At 45.5% G+C, this 19,240-nt stretch overlaps 2 protein-coding genes across 5 annotated transcripts; both read right to left on the bottom strand.

Moving 5' to 3' along the window:
* On the bottom strand, positions 8,806 to 9,721 carry LOC8070667 (vacuolar iron transporter homolog 4). The gene has a single exon (XM_002448994.2). The coding sequence runs from the start codon at positions 9,719 to 9,721 to the stop codon at positions 9,002 to 9,004; it is 720 nt and encodes a 239-aa protein (XP_002449039.1). The 3' UTR covers positions 8,806 to 9,001.
* On the bottom strand, positions 10,846 to 18,031 carry LOC8070666 (serine/threonine-protein kinase STY46). 4 transcript variants are annotated; one of them, XR_002453412.1, is made up of 16 exons: positions 17,553 to 18,024; positions 16,709 to 16,823; positions 16,254 to 16,336; positions 15,351 to 15,420; positions 14,881 to 14,991; positions 14,401 to 14,451; positions 14,133 to 14,266; positions 13,935 to 14,042; positions 13,637 to 13,710; positions 13,192 to 13,367; positions 12,914 to 13,009; positions 12,559 to 12,639; positions 12,379 to 12,429; positions 12,005 to 12,145; positions 11,698 to 11,907; positions 10,846 to 11,506 (listed from the first exon to the last, which is right to left on the bottom strand). XR_002453412.1 is itself a non-coding variant. In XM_021461357.1 (15 exons), the coding sequence occupies exons 1-15, from the start codon at positions 17,813 to 17,815 to the stop codon at positions 11,855 to 11,857; spliced, it is 1,617 nt and encodes a 538-aa protein (XP_021317032.1). In that variant the 5' UTR covers positions 17,816 to 18,031; the 3' UTR covers positions 10,893 to 11,854. The 4 variants fall into 4 exon arrangements, 2 of the variants coding, with proteins under 2 accessions (XP_021317032.1, XP_021317031.1); XR_002453413.1 differs by having other exon boundaries at positions 10,846 to 11,487; XM_021461357.1 differs by having other exon boundaries at positions 10,893 to 11,917; positions 17,553 to 18,031.

Raw genomic sequence — 19,240 nt, 5'->3', positions numbered from 1 at the left:
AGCAAACTTTAGTTTGAGTCCAGATGGTGTGATTAGGACGGCTGCTGCTCCTGCTCCCGCTTGGCCCCAGGCGCCATCTGTATACAGCGTCCACGGCTGGTCGACTACCTTCTCCTCGTTTTTGTCCGAAGGTGTCCAATCTGCCATGAAGTCAGCCAGGGCTTGAGATTTGATGGAGGTTCTGGGGACATAGGTGATATCAAACTGTGATAGTTCGGCCGCCCATTTTCCTATACGTCCGGAAGCCTCTTTGTTTCTAAGGATATCACCCAGTGGCTGTGAAGTGGGCACTTTAATCTCATGGCTTTGGAAGTAATGCTTGAGCTTCCTTGATGCACACAGGACCGCGTATGCGATTTTTTCTATCTCCGTGTAGTTCAGCTTTGCTCCTGATAGAGCTTCAGATACGTAGTAGACGGGTCTTTGCACCGTTCCCTTACTGTCGCCTGTCTCGTGCACCAGGACACCACTGACAGCGTGATTGGAGGCAGCCACATACAGTAGTAGTGGGGTGTCCGGCTCAGGCACTGTCACCACCAGGTTGGTTGCAATGTAATTTTTGAGATGCCTGAAGGCCTCTGATTGTTCCGGACCCCATTCTGTTTTACCTTCTCCTCTCAGCACTTTGAAGAATGGGAGGCTTCGTTCTGCCGATCTCGAGATGAATCTGTTGAGGGCGGCTATTCGGCCAGTCAGCCTTTGCACTTCTTTCTTGTTTGAAGGTTCTGCCATTGACATGATTGCTTTTGTTTTGTCTGGGTTAGCTCTAATTCCTTCAGAACTGATGATATATCCCAGCATTTTTCCCTTGCTGACCCCGAACACACACTTCTCCGGGTTAAGTTTCAGCCCGGCAGATCTAAGATTGACGAAGGTTTCCTGTAGGTCCTTGATATGATCTTCCTTGCGCTTGCTCATGACGACAACATCGTCGACGTAGGCTATGATGTTTCTCTGTAGCTGACTTCCTAGAACCTTCCCCATCATTCTGGAGAAGGTTGCTCCAGCGTTTTTGAGACCTTCTGGCATTCTGGTATAGCAATATGTGCCGAATGGGGTTGTGAAGCTTGCCTTTCCTTCGTCTTCTTTTTTGAGCCAAATTTGGTGGTAACCAGAGAAACAGTCCAGCAGTGAGAATCTCTGACAACCAGCTGCTTTGTCCACAGAGGTATCTATCCTTGGCAAGGGGAAGGAGTCTTTGACACAAGCCTTGTTAAGATCCGTAAAATCTATGCACATTCTCATTTTGCCATTTTTCTTGGGGACCAAGATCACATTTGCCAACCATTCCGGGTATATGACTTCTCTAATGACCTTTGCGTCCAGGAGTCTTTGTACCTCTGCCTTTGCGGCTAAGGTTCTTTCTTCAGACATTTTTCTCTGTCTCTGCTTCTTCGGCCTCATTCTCGGATCAATGTCCAGCGAATGCTCTATTATGTCTCTGCTGACTCCTTGTAGGTCAGCGGCGCTCCAAGCGAAGATATCTTGGTTCTTTTGCAATACGTCTAGCAATTCGAGTTCCTCCTCTCTACTAAGGGTGGCGGAGATGGTGACCTTCTTATCTGGAACAGCTTCCTGCAGAGGGATACACTTCGTTTCCTCCTGATCAGCCAGGTCTGTTTTCCCCCTTGGCATGTCTGGTGGCTGGGAAGCTTCATGTTGCGTAGAGTCTACGGAGTTTATGTTCCGGAAGGACTTGTAGATTGCTTTCTCTATGTTCCTTGCCTCCTTTTGACTTCCGTGAACCGTTATCACTCCGTGCAGAGCCGGGATTTTCATGCACAGGTATCCCATATGAGCGGCCGCATTGAACTTGTTCAAGAATCCTCGCCCGAATATGGCATTATATGGGTAGTGCAAGTCTACCACATCGAAGGTGACGTACTCTGTTCTTGCGTTCTCTGTTGTGCCGAAGGATACGGGCAATGCGACCTTTCCCAGAGCATGTATCTGCTTTCCTCCGAACCCGATCAAAGGTGACTCCGAAGGTTGGAGTTGGCTTCTGCTGAGCCTCATTTGGTCGAAGGTTCCAGCAAATATTATGTCTGCGGAACTCCCTGAATCCACTAAGATCCTGCTTACTCCCCAACCCGCAACATTTGTTGTTATGACCAAGGCGTCTGTGTGAGGGTAGCTTTCCAATCTTAGGTCTTCCTCGGTGAAGGTTATTGGGGTTCTGGACCAATCAGTGCATCTCACTGGCCCTTGAACTGCAACGTTGTTGACGAGCCTGAGGTGATCCTTCTTCTGTTTCTTTGTCTGGAACTCCATTGAGGACCCCCCAGCTATTGGTAAGATCATTCCAATTGTGGGCAGGGGTGTATGAGGGCCGATCTGATTATCAGGGTGGGGTTCGGTTTTTGGTGGTGGTGGGGCTTGGAGTAGCTGTAGCTGGTTTGGGGGAGGAGGTAGTGACTGCTGGTGGGGTTGCGGGGTTTCGATGTACGTGATATGTGGAGGTCGTGGAGGAACATAGTTTGGTGGAAGGTTGTGGTCCGCGGTTTGCTGGGCTGGGCGCCAAGCTGGTAGGAAGCTGGGATAGTAAGCGGAGGCTAGCGCGCTGGGCTGAAGTGGAGCTGGGTGCTGCTGGCTTGAACCTCCGACATATGAATGGTAGAAGGTTTGAGGGAATGTGTGATTTACTTCCCGAGGCTGAGCAACTGGTATCGGAGGTTGCGGAGCTGACCTGCTCTTGATCCTCTCCTGAGTTTCTTTTGCATCTGGGCAATCTCTAGTGGAGTGACCCTTCTCTTCTCCATGGAAGAAACAATACTGTTTCCGTGGTCGCTGACTTTGATTTTTCCGCCATCCCGCATTTCGACCCCCTCTTCCGGCGTGATTGGGTATGCGTCCCGAGCTTCGAGCTTCCGCTGGTGGACGGTTATTTTCCGGCATGTCATTTTTCGGTTGCTCGATATTCATCATCTGTCCACCAGCCTCTTGCTGTGGCCGGCGTCCATCCTGGCTGAGGTTCTTTTTCTGTGAGTTTCTATCATTGCTCTGCCTCTTCTGAGAGTTTTGGTCTTCCAACCTTTTGCGGTAGTCGTTGTCTGACCTGCAATACTTCTCAAACTCGTGGTACAGCTCGTGCATGGATGCTGGCTTTTCTCTGGCCAAATGAGCCGCGAAGGGCCCTATGCGAAGACCCTTGATGGCCGCTTCAATGGCAACCTCCTCCGGCACGCCGGGTGCTCTCGCCTTGGTCTGCACGAACCTTTGGAAGTAATCCCGCAGTGCCTCTCCCTGACTCTGGCGACACTGGAATAGGTCCGTGGAGGTTAGTGATTCAACTGCGAATCCCTGGAAATTCGCTAAAATCTTGTCTCGAAGGTTCTCCCATGAATAGATCGACCCGGGTCTCAGCATCGAATACCATGCCAAGGCATCTCCCTCGGCTGCGATCACGAAGGATTTTGCCATTACAGTCTCGTTCCCTCCAGCTGAGGCCACGGCTGCCTCGAAACTCATCAGGAATTGGCGCGGATCGGCCTTTCCGCTGAATTTAGGGAGCGTGATTGGTTTGTAGGCTGTTGGCCAAGGCGAGGTCTGCAATCCTTCGGACAGAGGGGAACGAAGGTCCAACGTGCCCCGCAGCATGCCGCCGTAGTTCGTCGGTTGCACGTCTAATGTTGGGCCGGCGCTGTTCAGAACAGCGGGCTGAATTGTCGGCTGAGCTGGAGGTTGCATGCTAAGGATTTCTGCCTGCAGGAGTGAAAGCTGCTGCCTGATCTCGGCCGCTTGCGTCGCGGCTACCGCTGCCTCTTGGCTGGCGGCGTAGGCAGCAGCGATCCGGTCTCGCTCTTGCTGAAGGTTCCGCAATTGCGCTTGCAGCTGCTGGAGCTCTTGCGTGGCCGAGGGTTGCGCCGGGTCTGCGGCGGGAGGAGGTTCCTGGCGTGTTTCCGGCTGCTCGTTCTCTGGCTGCTCGCCCTCAGAACCTTCTCCCTCCACGGTCGCGTACGTGCTCCGCACGGCCCTCCTTGGCCTTCCTCTCCTGGAGGGCTCTCCCCGAGGTCTTGTGGTGCTTGTTCTCTTTCCAGCCATCGCAGGTTAAAGTTCGAGCCCCACGGTGGGCGCCAATGTTGGGAAGGTGCTCTCCACACTCCCCAGCAGTACGATGAATGGTGAACCTTCTCACTCGGTGCCGTGAGAGGTCTGAGCTCCAACCGGCAATAGGCTCAACAGTAGGTGAATACAGTGAATGCTCTCCTCCTTATTAATGGCGGCATCACGCCCCTTATATAGGGCCCGGAAACCGACCCAACGACATTTACATAAATGCCCCGTGACGGTGGGGGAATATTCCAGCATATTCTTTCATCGCAGTCTACTGACCCCAATACACCCGCGTAATCTCACACTGCGAACCCTTCGTTCATCCTTTGACTGGGGCCTCAGCAGGTCGGAGGCTCGGATCCTCCGCCCAATTGCGGATCCTCCGACGCTTTGGTGTCGGAGGTTCCGCAGCCCGGCTGGTCGGAGGTTGCTTCACCCGGCCACCCCGGGAGTTCCTCCTTGGCCTGGTCCGGTCGGAGGTTCCTTGGCCTGGCTACGTTCTCCCGCCATCCTCGGACCCGGGAGGGTCGGAGGTTCCAACCTTTCCTCACTCGCGGACCTCCGCCGGTGCTCCAGTCCCTGCACACACTTTGCACGACCAGACGAGTCGTCAACATTAGCATTTCCCGTCGAAGGATATCCTCCGACGTTCCAGGCGTCGGAGGTTCCTCAGGTGAAGGATAACCTCCGGCGCTACCAGGGGGAAGGATGCAGCTTTTCCCCAACAATGAACTCATGTATTATCTCAAGAAGCATGGGGTAGTTCCAAAAACCAAACACATCATACATAGCTATAGCTAGCTCCCACAGTACAACTGCCTGCCGACATGGCCGATATATCCGGGACCTGTTGACCCGTGGACCATTGATCAGTCTCCAGCCACATAAATCAAAATAAAAAACGCGCGCAAATTAACAAGCAACCCAATAATACGAGTTCAAGAAAAAAAACATTGTATATGTCGTCCATGTTGCACTCATATATATGATGACAGTTGTAGCCAGCGGACATAAACATCACTAAACTACTAGTACATTACTACACGCATGTCTCTATATAGAGTAGAGAGCAAGTGACAGCAACAAATTAAAATCGACCAATGCAAGTTGTTCCTTGGATTTCAGTGAAACTGTGAGCTTGCCTAACTACTTCCGATCCTGAGCCCCCATGCATATCCACCAGATAATTAACGAATGATAGAGTATATAGATTATTAACGATCACCATGCATGCTGTGTGTGTGTGTGTGTGTGTGAAGCTGTAGGAACCGGGAGAAGGAACTGTGTCCATGTTGGTTGCCACAAGCTGGAGACGCTGAGTTTGACCTGAAACGATGACGGTACATTTTAATTATTTATTACTAGTACTTTAATATAAGTGGTACTACTAGCTAGTAGTACAGTACCTATTGATCTTGATCCCTCGTCGACATGGACCTCTGCTTCGTGACCTGCTTGCCACTGAGTACAATATATGTCGCGTGCAACGCAAGACTCTATATATTGACGGCTACATGCATCGCAAATTGCATTGCTTGCTGTACGTTGATCCATATATTTCTTATATATTATTCATGTTGCATATTGTATTAATTGGCCGCTGTATATATATAGTTATTAATTAATTTGTATTGTGTGAATTGTGATTTGTCCAACGTACTCCACCATATATATGCATGCTGCAGGTGTGTGTGTTTATATCTCTCCCCATATATGTTGCTCATCAAAAAGTTGGTGTGTGCTTGCATATAAACAAGTAGCAGCTAGTACTAGTATTTTTATATATGTTAACGACGATGAGCGCGACTGCTGGATCATATCGATTAACAAACGGATAGAAACAAAGCATCACGCGTGGTCGTTCATATCATCTTCAACGATTCCATCAGATTGCGTTTTTGTTTCATCTGCCCCGTGACTTAGCTGCTTCAACTAACGCGTGGCTACTCTTGCATTGCTTGCTCCACGCACGAATGCCTGCAGGGACTATTTATGTACGGTTACTTTGTACGTATATACTAGTAGCCATGCCACGTGCGACATGCACGCTTGTATGAAAAATTAAAATTCATGAACATGAGAGGAACAGTAATACCATTTTTTTACAACTCTTCATCATCATTTTCCTTCCTCATATCATGTTCAAGAATTCTACATTATTGGCTACTAAGGTGTGTGAAAGATTGATGAAGACCTACAAAAGGAAGCAGAACAATCTGAATAGAAATTACGAACTTCAAATAATTTTGATAGAGTTTCTGCTAGGATAGCTGCAAAGAAACAAAAAAAAAAAACCCTTAGCACAACACATTTAATTGGAGTCATGCATGCCATCTCAACTGATCGAACTCCACATACAGTTCAAGCTAGCAAGACCAAAAGGTCACCATTCAAAAATAACTATTATTTAATCCAATGACATTACATTACAGGTCTGTAATGTCAAAATTGCATAGAGATATATGCTGGCCACGTACGTACGTCCTTGCTGCATGCTCCATTAGTCCATTGCATTCTGTCAACAGTCAACACTATAATTCAGATCCGTCGATCTGCTGAACCTGAACCTGATGCAACAGCGCGGATGCAGCGACAGGCACGTCCGAGGACACGCTACACCGGCCCAAAGCAGGAGGAGGTGACCCTGCTCGGCAACTACAAATTAGAACATGTACCCTTCCGGGCCAGAAGCTTCTACGAAAGGAAAAAACTATGGGCCTACACAGCCTTTTTTTTTGTGGTTAAGCTAGGATTTTGTACACTAATTTCTTGAAGCTACGACGCCGCTGTACCAGAACCAACGGTCGCTGAAAACGTAATATTAACGCCTAACAATTTGTCATTATAAGTTTCTCTATATCGACTGATTATTAGTCGGTACAAATATTTTGTTGTAGCCTCCGAGGATCAGTTGCTAAAAATACAAATTAGAGTCCAACAATCGGTCGTTATAGCCTGGTTTCGTTCTGACGCCCTCGGCCCAGCCCACTCGTGGTCTGGGGTGTTATTGGTCGTCCAACGACGCTGACCCCGCGATGTCTTCGACGGGGGGCCTGCAGGGAACGGGAGGACAAAGTTCTTCGTCGACACGATGTGGTACTGCCGTGCCGGCACCTCGATCAGGTCGTCGTCCCCGTCGGCGGCCGGCCGGTTCCTGTGCTGGGTCTGGGTCGGTCGACTACTGCGCCGGCATCGTCGTCGGTGGAGGGAGGAGTGTCGTCCCATCCGGTACGTGTGCGGCTGGCTGCCCTGGTGGAAGTGCCACACACACCAGGGACACCCAGTATTTCCTGTTCCGAAACCTATATATGCTGCGCCGGCGACGGCGGCGGCGGCACGGCGGTGAGGTTTATTATTATTATTATTTGTCACCATCGAGACCGGCGCTGCGGCGGCCACCTCGTGGCTCGTGCCCGCGCCGGTCCCGCTCCGCATTCACGGTGACCACCTGGACCCTGACACTGAGCACGGATGACGACGACGAGGAGCCAATGGCGTGGGTCAAGGACGCCGGCCGTGCTCGACTATGGGCGCTGCTGGGTGACCTGCGCGCAAGGGCGGCCTCCCGCGTGTGCAACCGTGCTGCCCCGTCTAGCGTGGACACAACCCGCCTGGCGCCGTCTGCTTCAGGGTCAGTTTACCCTGACACCTTGGAGGGGAATTATGCCTTGGGCCTTGCTCAGTTCAACCAAAAACCAAAAAAAAATTTAAGATTTCTCATCACATCGAATCTTGCGGCATATGCATGAGGCATTAAATATAGACGAAAACAAAAACTAATTGCATAGTTTAGCTGTAAATCACGAGACGAATCTTTTGATCCTAGTTAGTCCATGATTAGATAATATTTGTCACAAACAAACGAAAGTGCTACAGTAGCAAAATTCGAAATTTTTTCACATCTAAACAAGGCCTTGGTCGAGGTCGACATGAGGAAGAAGACGCTGCTGTCAGTCGTCAGCTGCACCGGCTCTGCGCACGACAAAGGCTATTATGCCTTGTTCGCTTATGACCCTAATCTGTCAGTATTTTTCTCTCACAATAAATCAGTCAACAATACTTTCTGTCACGACTTATCAGCCAAACAAACAAGGTTTGTAAAAGCAAATCTAATGCCACCATACTTTAATATCATACTTTAACTATTAATTTATATTATTATATATAATTTATAACAACAACACAAGTATCATTAGAAAGTATTTGTAAAGGCAAATCTACTGTTACTATGATTATACTATATTTTTTATATTAGTAGACTAATTATTGGTTAAAGATAGCAAAGTTTGAATTTTGAAATACGTGCATGCCTTATATCCTAAGACGGAGGGGTACTTACTATTTGTAATTTATTTTTTCATTTACGGAGCTACGGCAGATTATGCATCAACCTGAAGTCATATTCGATATGTAGTATTATTTTGGAAAACATTGAGGTTAAGCTTTTAGAAATTTGATGACTTGTAATAGCTTTTGAAATATCTTGTTTCAAGAAGCTAAATCACCATGTATAGATTATGCTTCATAGATAAATTTTAACAATCGGATAACTATTGAGTTGATACTTTTCGTCATCAACATAAGCCAAATTTTAGTGAAACGAAACTTTAATAATCGAATAATTATTGAGTTGCATGTACCGATCAGTTCAATAAAAAACTTGTGGGTAATTTACTTATATTCCAACACTTCTCTTGGACATAAAATAGGAGCGAGCAACAATTATATATTTAATTTAATTGCGCTAACTTCGAACTCAAGACCTCCATATATATTGAGTTGTATACGCTAACTAGTTCAACCTAAAAATCTTAAGCCAATGGAAAGAGTTGGATAATTCACTTATATTACACCAATAACATCCGCATGTTAATAATCCTGCTATCCTATTCTCACTGCGATCATGTTGTGGTGATAGATCATGTTGTGGTGATAGATATTTCCCCCATCAAACTCCATGGACCCTGCAGAGCTTCATGAGCCCATACGTGACCCCCATAGCCACCAGGCCTCCCACCACGGCTCTCAGCCCGGCCCGTCCACCGGGGGCCCGGCCCAGCACGGCCCCAAGCCAGCCGAACACCGCCAGCGTGGCGGTCGCCGTCGCCACGACCACCGCCACCCGCGCCCCGTACCCGGTGGTGACGAACCACGCCGCGAGCAGCGGCACGGCTGCCCCGGCCGCGAACGACACCGCGGAGGCCGCCGCCGCCTGCCCCGGTCTCGACAGGCCTTCGGCACGGTCCAGTGGTGCTCCGCCGTCTCCGTCACCCGCCGCCGCCGCCGACTCCTCGTCGGCGCGCTTGAGCTCGGCCAGCTCCACGTCCAGCTGCGCGTGCACGGACACGTACTCGCCGATGGCCATACTGCAGGCGCCGGCGACGAGGCCCGCGAGACCCGCGAGGAGGACCCCGCGCAGGTCGTCGGCGTCGGCGTCGCCTCCCGGACGACGCGCGGCGCCCACGCCCAGCATGAGCGCCGCCGTGGACACCAGGCCGTCGCTCGCGCCCAGCACCGCGGCGCGCAGCCACTGCACGTGCCGCGCCGACGGCGGCGGCGGCTTGGTTCCGGCAGAAACTGCGGCGGCGGCGGCGGTGCCTGGGCCGAGGACGACGACGGTGAGCTTATTGCCGTCGTCGTCGCCGTTGGAAACGGTGGCCATGGCCATGGCCCCCGTGTGTGTGTGAGAGAGAGAGAGCTGAGCACGGACGGTGCAAAGTACGTACGGGGACGCAGAAAAACGCTTGCGGCCACCACACGCCCGGACACGCAGGGAGTGTGGACAACACAAGATCGACCAGCTGATGAGGCCTGACGAGTACGGGGGCACCTGTTCTGTTGATGTTTTTATATAAAGTTGCAGACTATCGTTTTGCTAGGTACTAGATTACACGTCGTGCCTGCCGGCATGCTGATGGCTACTTTGATGTTACCATTGGTGTTAGGCTCTGTTTGGTTACTTGTGATTTTTTTTTATGATCCATCACATCGAATGTTTAGACATATGTATAGAGTACTAAATATATACTATTTATAAAAATTTAAAAAATAACTAGAAAATAATTTACGAGACGAATCTTTTGAGTCTAGTTAGTCAATATTAGATACTAATTATAAAATAAAACAAAAAAAATACTACAGTACCTATTAATTTTTAACACCCCAACCAAACACTCCCTCGGCACCCTCATTGCACTCTGCTGCTGGCAACTTTGGAAGCATAGGAACGGAGTGGTTTTCACAGCGGAGAATGCAACGATTCAAAATGTAATGTAATGTAATCAATCTTTTATATACAAAGAAAACAAAAACTGTGTTTTGTAAAATCCAATGCCTTAAAGACCTTAAAGGCGGGTTATGATCAATAAAGTTCAGGTGGAGATCCTCTCTCCCGTGTGACCTTCGAAAAAAATGTAGTTGATCGCTAATTTGAATCTCAGTACCCCAGAGGCCAGAGGGTGGGCCTAGAAAATCGAATCATTGATGTCATTGTGTAATAGTCATGCTAAAAATCATAGAATCATCTCTTGCCAAGAAAAAAAGTTTACCAAGTAATTAGTCCGAAATGATTGTTGTTAACAATGTTTGAACAGTGTATGTTCTGTTCTCCCATGCCGGCGAGCACCCCTGCATGCAGTCATGCTGATGGCTACTTTGATGTTACCAGTGACAACATGATGTTAACAACTTCATTTTTCCAATCAGAAAAATGCAGTTGATCGCCAATTTGAATCTCGGTACCCCCGGAGCGTGGGTCGAGAAAATAAAATCATTGATGTCGTTGTATAATACTCATGCTAAAAAACATAGAATCATCTCTTGCCAAAACAAAAAAAAAATTGCAGAACTAATTGGTCCAAAGTGATTGTTGTTAACAATGCTGGAACAGTGTGTGTTCTGTTCTCCCATGCTGGCCCCCCTCCTTATGCCGTGAGCACTATTCAGGAAGATGCTGCTGCTGCTGATGCAAAGCTTAACAGCTCGTGGTGTCCTATCCAATCCAAAACAGCCAGCACGACTAGGATTCCATTTTGTCCTTATCAGTAAGTACAGGTGTGCGACTGACGGACACTAGGAGGCAGATGCTCTAATAACAAATTTGCCCTCGGTACAATCAGTATCTCCTGTAGTCCTATTCATCCCATTTTCTTTTTTGATTGAGAAAAATGAAGACCGAGAACATCATATGTACGAACTCATCGTCGTCAGGTTTAGACATCCTGAGGCTTATCTGCACATCGAGATCAAGGCAACTCCAATCGAGACTCGAGAGGAGTTACAAAATTCTTTAGCTGCTGTAAACACCGATGCGCATAGCACCGCTCCTGTTCTTGCAGGAAATATGCAACTGATATGAACCAATCATCGTGGGCGTGGTTGCCGGAAGTCAGGAGAACCTTAGCATGGAGGCACCTCGCTCCCAGAACCAGTCACCTACAGGCATCCGTAACACCTGACATAATCATGAAAACCTCAATATGCAAACTCAACAAACCCACAAGCCCCGACAAACGTGCTATTTTGCGTGGCGAGCAGCAGTAAATTTCTCATTGGAATATTCACATATATCAAGCCGCAACTCAAAGATATTCCTCCTCCTATGCAAGAAAAATGGGACCTGAGAGTGTGAAGCAAGGATAATACCAAGAGCTTGGCCGTTGGCCCCAAGAGTTGCAGACAAAACTTGATTAAAAATTCTTTTCTCTGGCATCAAAACTGATGATATGCTACTTTCTCAGCTGTTAGTGATCAGACGAGAGAACTTGTCAACATGTATGTGCACAGGGTCAATCAATCTTTACTACTGCCTGGGCCGTCGTCCTTCTGTTTCTGGCTCGTCTCCCCTGATGTTCTCTGTAACAGGCTAACAGCAGTGAGGCACGGCATGTTCTTAGAACCAACCAGAGTAGGATCCATTTCAAATTTGACTGCGAGGGCTTTGTGGTGATACCTGCGCTTGTGCTCGAATATCCTCTAGTTCAGGAATGATCTCCGCAAATGAAGGGCGGTCAGTCGGAATAGCTTCCCAACATCTCTGCATCAAGCTTATGAGCCTGGGATGCGCATTTTCTGGAACTTGTGGCCGTAATCCCTGGTACAGTCAGTACAATGTTCAACATACTTGACACATCTGAAAATATACTGTTTCTATTCTAACAACTGTATATTTCTCAAACAGCTGCTGTGGCTGCATTGAAATCAAATAATAACTCTTGCTCCCCCTTCAAGAAGAGTAACTTCTAAGGGTGTGTTTGGTGGGGAAGTGTATGGAGTATGGACAGAAAAAAGATCTGCTACACAAGATTGTAAGAACTAAGAACCAACCTGCCTCACACCAACAGCTGCTTGGAGGGGGCTCATGGTATTATATGGAATCTGGAAAATTGAAAAAACAACATCATTAAAGGCAAAAGCACAGGTAATGATAACCGATAATTTTGTTCAATTTTTTTTGTTGGAATAAGCTGCAAGCCTGTAAATATCCCATATGAGATAAGTATAAACCTTGGATGTCATGAGCTCCCAAAGTACAAGAGCAAAACTGTAGACATCTGCTTTGTTGTCATAGGGCTGATGATTTATAACCTACACATGAAAAATGGAAGTGATTAAAGGATTTCCATTTCTTTTCCACATTAATAGTTGGAAATTATATGAATATGACAATTTTCTAAACAACTAATTTGATCCATGTGTATACAATTGGTAGCAACAATATTCACGCTGTGAATATACACTTTCAAACATATTATAAGTCCAGTTCAAAAAACATCAGCACAGATAAAAGGAAAACATTAGAAACTGTATTTTGAGCTTTGGCTAGCTTTAACAGAAGAAAAATTGTTCCAGCAGCTAATACCTCAGGTGCCATCCATCTATAGGTCCCAGTTTCAGCAGTCATAGCACCCCCTCCATCCTGAAAACGAGCTAGACCAAAATCTGCTACTTTAACAACCTGGAGAAATGAACATAAAATGATTCATATTGACATATTTAGTACTTTTAAATGCATATCCGTGACCATAATATGGGCAAAGAAACAAAAAATATAATCCATGTCCACAAATATTTTCCACAAACACTGCCTGCAAAACACTCAGCTCCAATGAAAGAACATAATCATCATTGGGTACATACATGATCTTTATCCAATAAAAGGTTGGCAGACTTTAAATCTCTGTGTATAATGCCTTTCTGATGCAAGTAGGACATCCCACGGCATACATCTAGTGCGAACTTCAGAAGTATTGGGAGGTCCAACACATTATGCTCATTGTGCAAGAAATCAAACAGACTTCCTCTAGACATGCACTCTGCAAGAAAAAAAAAACAGATGTTAAAGCTACTACCTCAAATGAACTCCCTAAGACATATATATACTTCAAAGGGGCAAACAATAACACGACCTCCATCAGAGAGGAAAAATACAATTTCCCAAGGCAAGGCTATGGTATTTCAACATTAGCTTCTTCTCACTTTAAGTCATGGTACAAAATACTTTTGGAAGTCTGATTACTGATGCAAAAGAAAATTCAGTTGTTATCCTTTCTAAAATTTTGCGTTTGCTTGCATGAAGCCTCACCTGTAATTATGTAAAACTGAGGTGGCTTTGTGCATGAACCAATGAATCGGACAATATTCGGATGATCAACTTCCCTGAAAAGAAGTGTGGAAGGTGAAGGCTTAGGTATATCTTTGTTTGTGCTTGCAACAGACAAGCTGGTGGAGGTAAAAGCATGCCTACTTATGCCAATTTTTAGAGATCGATTTCTGAACACAATATAATCAGGTGTACAACTTCAAGAGCACACACAACAATGATAACCTCAATGTTATAAAAAAAACAATGATACACAATTATTCATAGAAATGTGGAATACCTTAACATGTAGATTTCTTGCTTAAATTCACTCCATGCATTTTGGTTCAAATTCTCAGGATTAAGAACTTTAACAGCAACCTCCTCACCACTGTAGGTCCCAAGAAACCTTCACACAAGAGCACATGCATCATATGAAGAAAAAACTACTAGATATGAAAAATCAGCCACTAAACTCAGAAGTGTAACAGTGACTCACATGTCCCCACAAGATCCAGAAGCAACCTTCTTTACAATCTTAAGAAGTCTTGTGTCAATATCTGTTTCACAATCCTGTGCTAGGAATGGCAGCGATCTTTCGGAAGCTGAGGATTCAGAGCCAGACCATGAACCCTTATTTATTTGACAAAGATCCAGAAATATGATATTAGCTTCAGGATGATCGCAGGATCAGTACATATTGAATATATCGAGTCCCAATGAACAGCAAGAACGTCGTAAAGCTGTGAATGGATTATGCAGCATACCTCATTCCTCAAAATTGATGCTTCTAGTGCCTTATGCAAACCATCAGTTTCCTGCTCACATGAAGCAGAATTATCATCTTGAGCAGTGAAAAAAAAACAGTTCACATAGAAATAGGACAACAATACCCTTTTGTAATGATAAACATTGTAGTGATATATCATTATTGTTCACATCGAAATAGGATCAATTTTTTTCTGTGCATCTCAATAAGGACATCACGCTCATTCAAGCAAGACAACTCTAGAGATCCATTTGACTGCCATGTCAATAGAGGAAAGTAGTCGTCACATAACAGCATTAACCTAAAACTTATCCAAAGACTAAATCCTTTAGAATCTTGAAGTTTCCTAAATAACCACAAGCACATTAGTTCAAAAGAAAATATCAAGTAAAACATTACAAGATATCAGTATACACCAGCACTACAATTTTGTCATCTAAGCAATTCGACACATAACATAATAAGAAACTAAAATTACCTCGATGGGCCAACCGTCAACAACAAAAACATCAAGAGAATAACCATCTGTTGTTGAGAACACATGTGCCTCCCTGATGTTCAGTCCGATGTCAGAAAGCAAAGCAGACAACTGTCAGAACAAGAAGATAAACATGGTTACATACGCCGTGATGCCCAGGAAATCAAAAGGCGCACATAGTAACAATCATTGTTAGCATTTACACATAAGATAAATAAGAGACAGCTAATGTCATTAAAGGCGTAGACAAGTTTTTTTTTAAAACAGAAACTACTCCCTCCATAAACTATAAGATGTTTTGACTTTTCTAGAAACGTAGCTTTTGCTATGCACTTAGATATACACTAATCTAGATACATAGTAAAAGCAATGTATCTAGAAAAGCCAAAACATCTTATAATTTGGAACAGAGGGAGTAGTAAATAGTAAAGATGTTTTAGGTTTCCATTCATAACTGTAGTATTGCTGACCTGACTCAGGAGCTTGGGTTTGTCCTTAGTGGAGAATAGTATCTCATGAATGTGTGTGTATGTCTTTGACCTGTGAAATATGCAGATAACCAGAGAGAAGGTTAGTCCAATCATAAGAGGCTTGAGCACTGGGACTTTATTAGACCAAAAGGTGGCAGTTCTGTGTGTATGGGTGCATGGTGTGAATGCAAACTAGTGCAAGTAAAAGTAGTTTCTAAATTTGATAAGAGTTAACTGTGAGGTGATACACTCATGCACCTCTGTAGTATACCATGTTTATTGTTCCATTCCACCTATGAAACAATAATATATAAGAAAATTGTATTTTAATCTGTTAACATGTTAAGCCTCAGCCCAATTAGTGTGCAAAAAAAAATAAGCTAAATAAAAATGAATTGGATTCTCATGGAGCACTATGATTTCACATATAGCATGATATGTAAAAGGAGGCAAACAAAACACATGGAGTTATGTGGTAAAATAAAATAGCTACTGTCAATCCAGAGTTGCATTAAGTAACTATGGTTGAATGGTGTGTTGGTTCATGATCCCAACGTCTAATAACAATTCTAACTTCAGTAACTCACCAGCCAAATAGTGAGATCAATAGCATATTTCTACAATTAGTCTGGAACATCAAGTACATTACTTACCAAATCCAAGGAAACTATGGAAAGCAACCAACAGTTACCATTTTGTTTAATTTGTGAATATTATTTCCCCTTTGTTCTTATGCATGTTCTGCTGCTACACTGTATATCTCAGATCATAATCTAACAATAGGTTGTATCTTCAAACAGTCTGGAAGTAAATACTGGGTTGAAAACAGCACACAACTTATCCGTCAAGGTCACTCAAGACTCAAAACTACAAAAGCACCACACTAGCACTGTGCATGAGTACCTGGTAGAAAGAGCTTCATCATTATCAGCCCCTTCTTCATGTGCATCAGAGTTAGTTGTCTCGTCCACATTTACCTCTTCAAGCTTTGATCAAAGTTTTAATGTCAATAATTAACTCTACTTTTTGCTGGTGATACCAGATATAAACAGGCATCATCAATTAATAAGAAAGAATAAGCACAAAATGGTTTATTCGACAAAATTGATTTACTGTTACATAAAATGGTTATTGTGCCTTGATACACAGGTTCAAATTGCTTTCAAGGAAAATTTTTGGGAAGAAAAAAGAAAGATGTCTAGTACTAGTTTGTTCCTGTGCCTACTAGTTTGTTCCTGTGCCTTCTAATGACAGTTTCCTCATAATACCCAGAATTTTACACAGACCTTAACTGCTTGCTGAATGTGAACAAAACCCAGCTCCATACGACACATAACGCAGGAAGAAAAAATAGTTACCCTGAGGAAACGGACAGCAAACGCTGGACGCCTATCAGGATCCTTCGCTTCCGCCAAAACTTTCTGATGGAATAACACGTCCTCTGCTTTGTCAATATTCACATCCAGCTTGTAGCTACATGGTAATGAAGTAGAAGAATAACATTAAACAAAGTAATGGAGATACCAATGAAATAATAGATGACCCTACCGAGTCGAATTTTTAAACATTAGCTTGCAAGACTAAAATGTCTAAAATAAGATGTAACAAGACGGCTTCCAAGGAACCAAATATTCTTCCTGGAAGTGGGAGTGTGGAACACACCCATCAGTGTCAAATAAACAAAATGGCACTGCTGATCCCAGAACTCAAGACTACAGCCACGGCAATCCAAAGTCAAATTATAAGACTACAGCCACGGCAATCCAATGATCAAATTACAAGACTACAGCCACAGCAGACATATATACTAGCGAAGTTGCAAGCAATTGAGAAGCACGCCCCTTAGAGAAGGGAACAGACCCATTCAAAGTCAAATAAACAAATGCTCGCCACTAGTTTAATCTAGAAAACCGCTCGTTCAAAGTCCACCGAGCAGAGCTGAACAAGACTGGTCGATAGACCCAGTGATAGTATTCCACTGGCATAAATCCTATAAAGTTGAACACCGTGATGAGTCCCTAAGCAACGAACTGACGCGGCTTCGTGAATCCGGCCACAAACTCCAGGGATTCCCCCCAACCATTTGAGAACCCTTTCCAACCCCCCAAATCATTCCACCGATGGGCGCAGGCAACTGCTTCCACGGGCTGGGGGCAGTGGAGACGAGACGAGACGAGACGAGCGGGTCTGCGAGTGGCTCACCTGATGGGGAGCCGATTGAAGTGGGCCTCAAGCTGGGCGAGGAGCTCGGAGCCCGCCGCGTGGCCATCGCTGACGAGTCGCTCGAACACCTCGCGGCAGATGTCGCGGAGGCCCCCGCCGCGGCCGCCGCCACCGCTCCCACCAGAGGCAGCAGGCGAGGGCGAGGGCGCGGGCGCGGGGTCGCGAGGCGGGGACGAGCTCTCGCCGACGCCCTCCTCAGGCCCACCACCACCGCCATCCCCCGCCGCAGCCGCCGCCGCCATCGCTGGGGCCACCGCGCAGGCGCGCACCGTCCTCCTCCGGGGGGGCTAGGGCTTCTCCCGCCGCGGCGCGCGCTCTGTAGAACCAAGGAAGTGTGTGTGTGTGTGTGTGTGTGTGTGTGTGTGTGTGCTCGAAATGGAAGGAGATGCGGGGCGAGGGGAGCAATGGAGCTTTAAGGATCGTGCGGGCAGCGGGGGCACTGGGAGGGGGAGAAGGACTCGTGTTGGAAATACGATGCGGCTCAGGGGGCATAATGGTAAAAATGCGTACTACGCGCTGTGGTGGTCGGGGTAGGACGGCAGGAATGTTTGCGAGTTCCAGGGGTCTTCCTGAGAGTTTTTCCGGTGGGCTCCGTCCTCGGTGGACCCGTCGTTGTGGGCCAGGAAAGTCAGTGGGATGTGCTCGTGGACGCGGTGTACGGAGGAGGCCGGACAGGGAGCGAAGTGGATAGGGTCACACACACTAGCAAATGGGAAATGGGAAGCCTACTACAGTTTTGTGTTCCGTTCCTCCTCGTTTCCTGCTGCTCGAGCAAAGGAGGCAAGAGAAAACATCTCTTTGACAAGTGTTTAAGCTCCTCTAAACATAGTAAAGCAAAAAAAAATCATGTTTTTAGCTTCGGTTTCTAGATAAAGATGGCTTCGATTTTACGAGGTTTTTTTTTTTAAAAAAAACAGGTTTCATGAGTTCTAGCTTCACCAAACTGTTCTCATATAGAAAAATGCAATCCTCACTTCCCAAAATGTCAAACAATTTTAAGTTTGACCGAATCTATACAAAAAGTTACTAACATTTAAGATACGGAATGAATATCATCAAATTAGTTATGAAAATATTTTCATAGCAAATCTATTTTAAGATATAAGTGTTGATATTATTTTTCATAAACTTGATCATTTGACTTATCTCAAACCTAGAATTATTTTTTTTGGAGGAGAGGGTGGCTGGAGGGAGTACACTCATACATGCACGCACACTTAGATCTATAATCAAAGAGATTCAAATTTGCAGTCACGAGAAAGAAAAAGGTATGTTGCAACTAGCAAGAAAGAATTTTGAACATTCCACTACGTCTCATACCACACTACTGTTAGATTGAAGGGAATGTCAATAATCATAATTTGTCTCATATCACACTACTTTTAGATTGAAGGGAATGTCATAATAATCAATTTTTTCTGTTTTATGTTTTCCATTGTTGTAGCCAACATGTTGATGTTTCTGTTTGTTTATCATGATGTGGTTGTACTAACAACTAATGTGCATGAATTCAGAGAACGTGTGGAACATGTATCTTGTTGATGTGGAGTGGAGAAAATAAAAGGCACGGAACTTCGTTGCTGGCTCAAAAAGTTGAGCATTAGGTGTGAAGTTGCTTTCATATGACACATATGTATTGTAGTTAAAGTTAGTCACAAAGCCATATG

Source organism: Sorghum bicolor, chromosome 5, assembly GCF_000003195.3.
Source record: "Sorghum bicolor cultivar BTx623 chromosome 5, Sorghum_bicolor_NCBIv3, whole genome shotgun sequence".
Taxonomy (NCBI): domain Eukaryota; kingdom Viridiplantae; phylum Streptophyta; class Magnoliopsida; order Poales; family Poaceae; genus Sorghum; species Sorghum bicolor.
The sequence above is the reverse complement of the archived record's forward strand: the minus strand, read 5'-3'. Positions and strand labels throughout refer to the sequence as shown.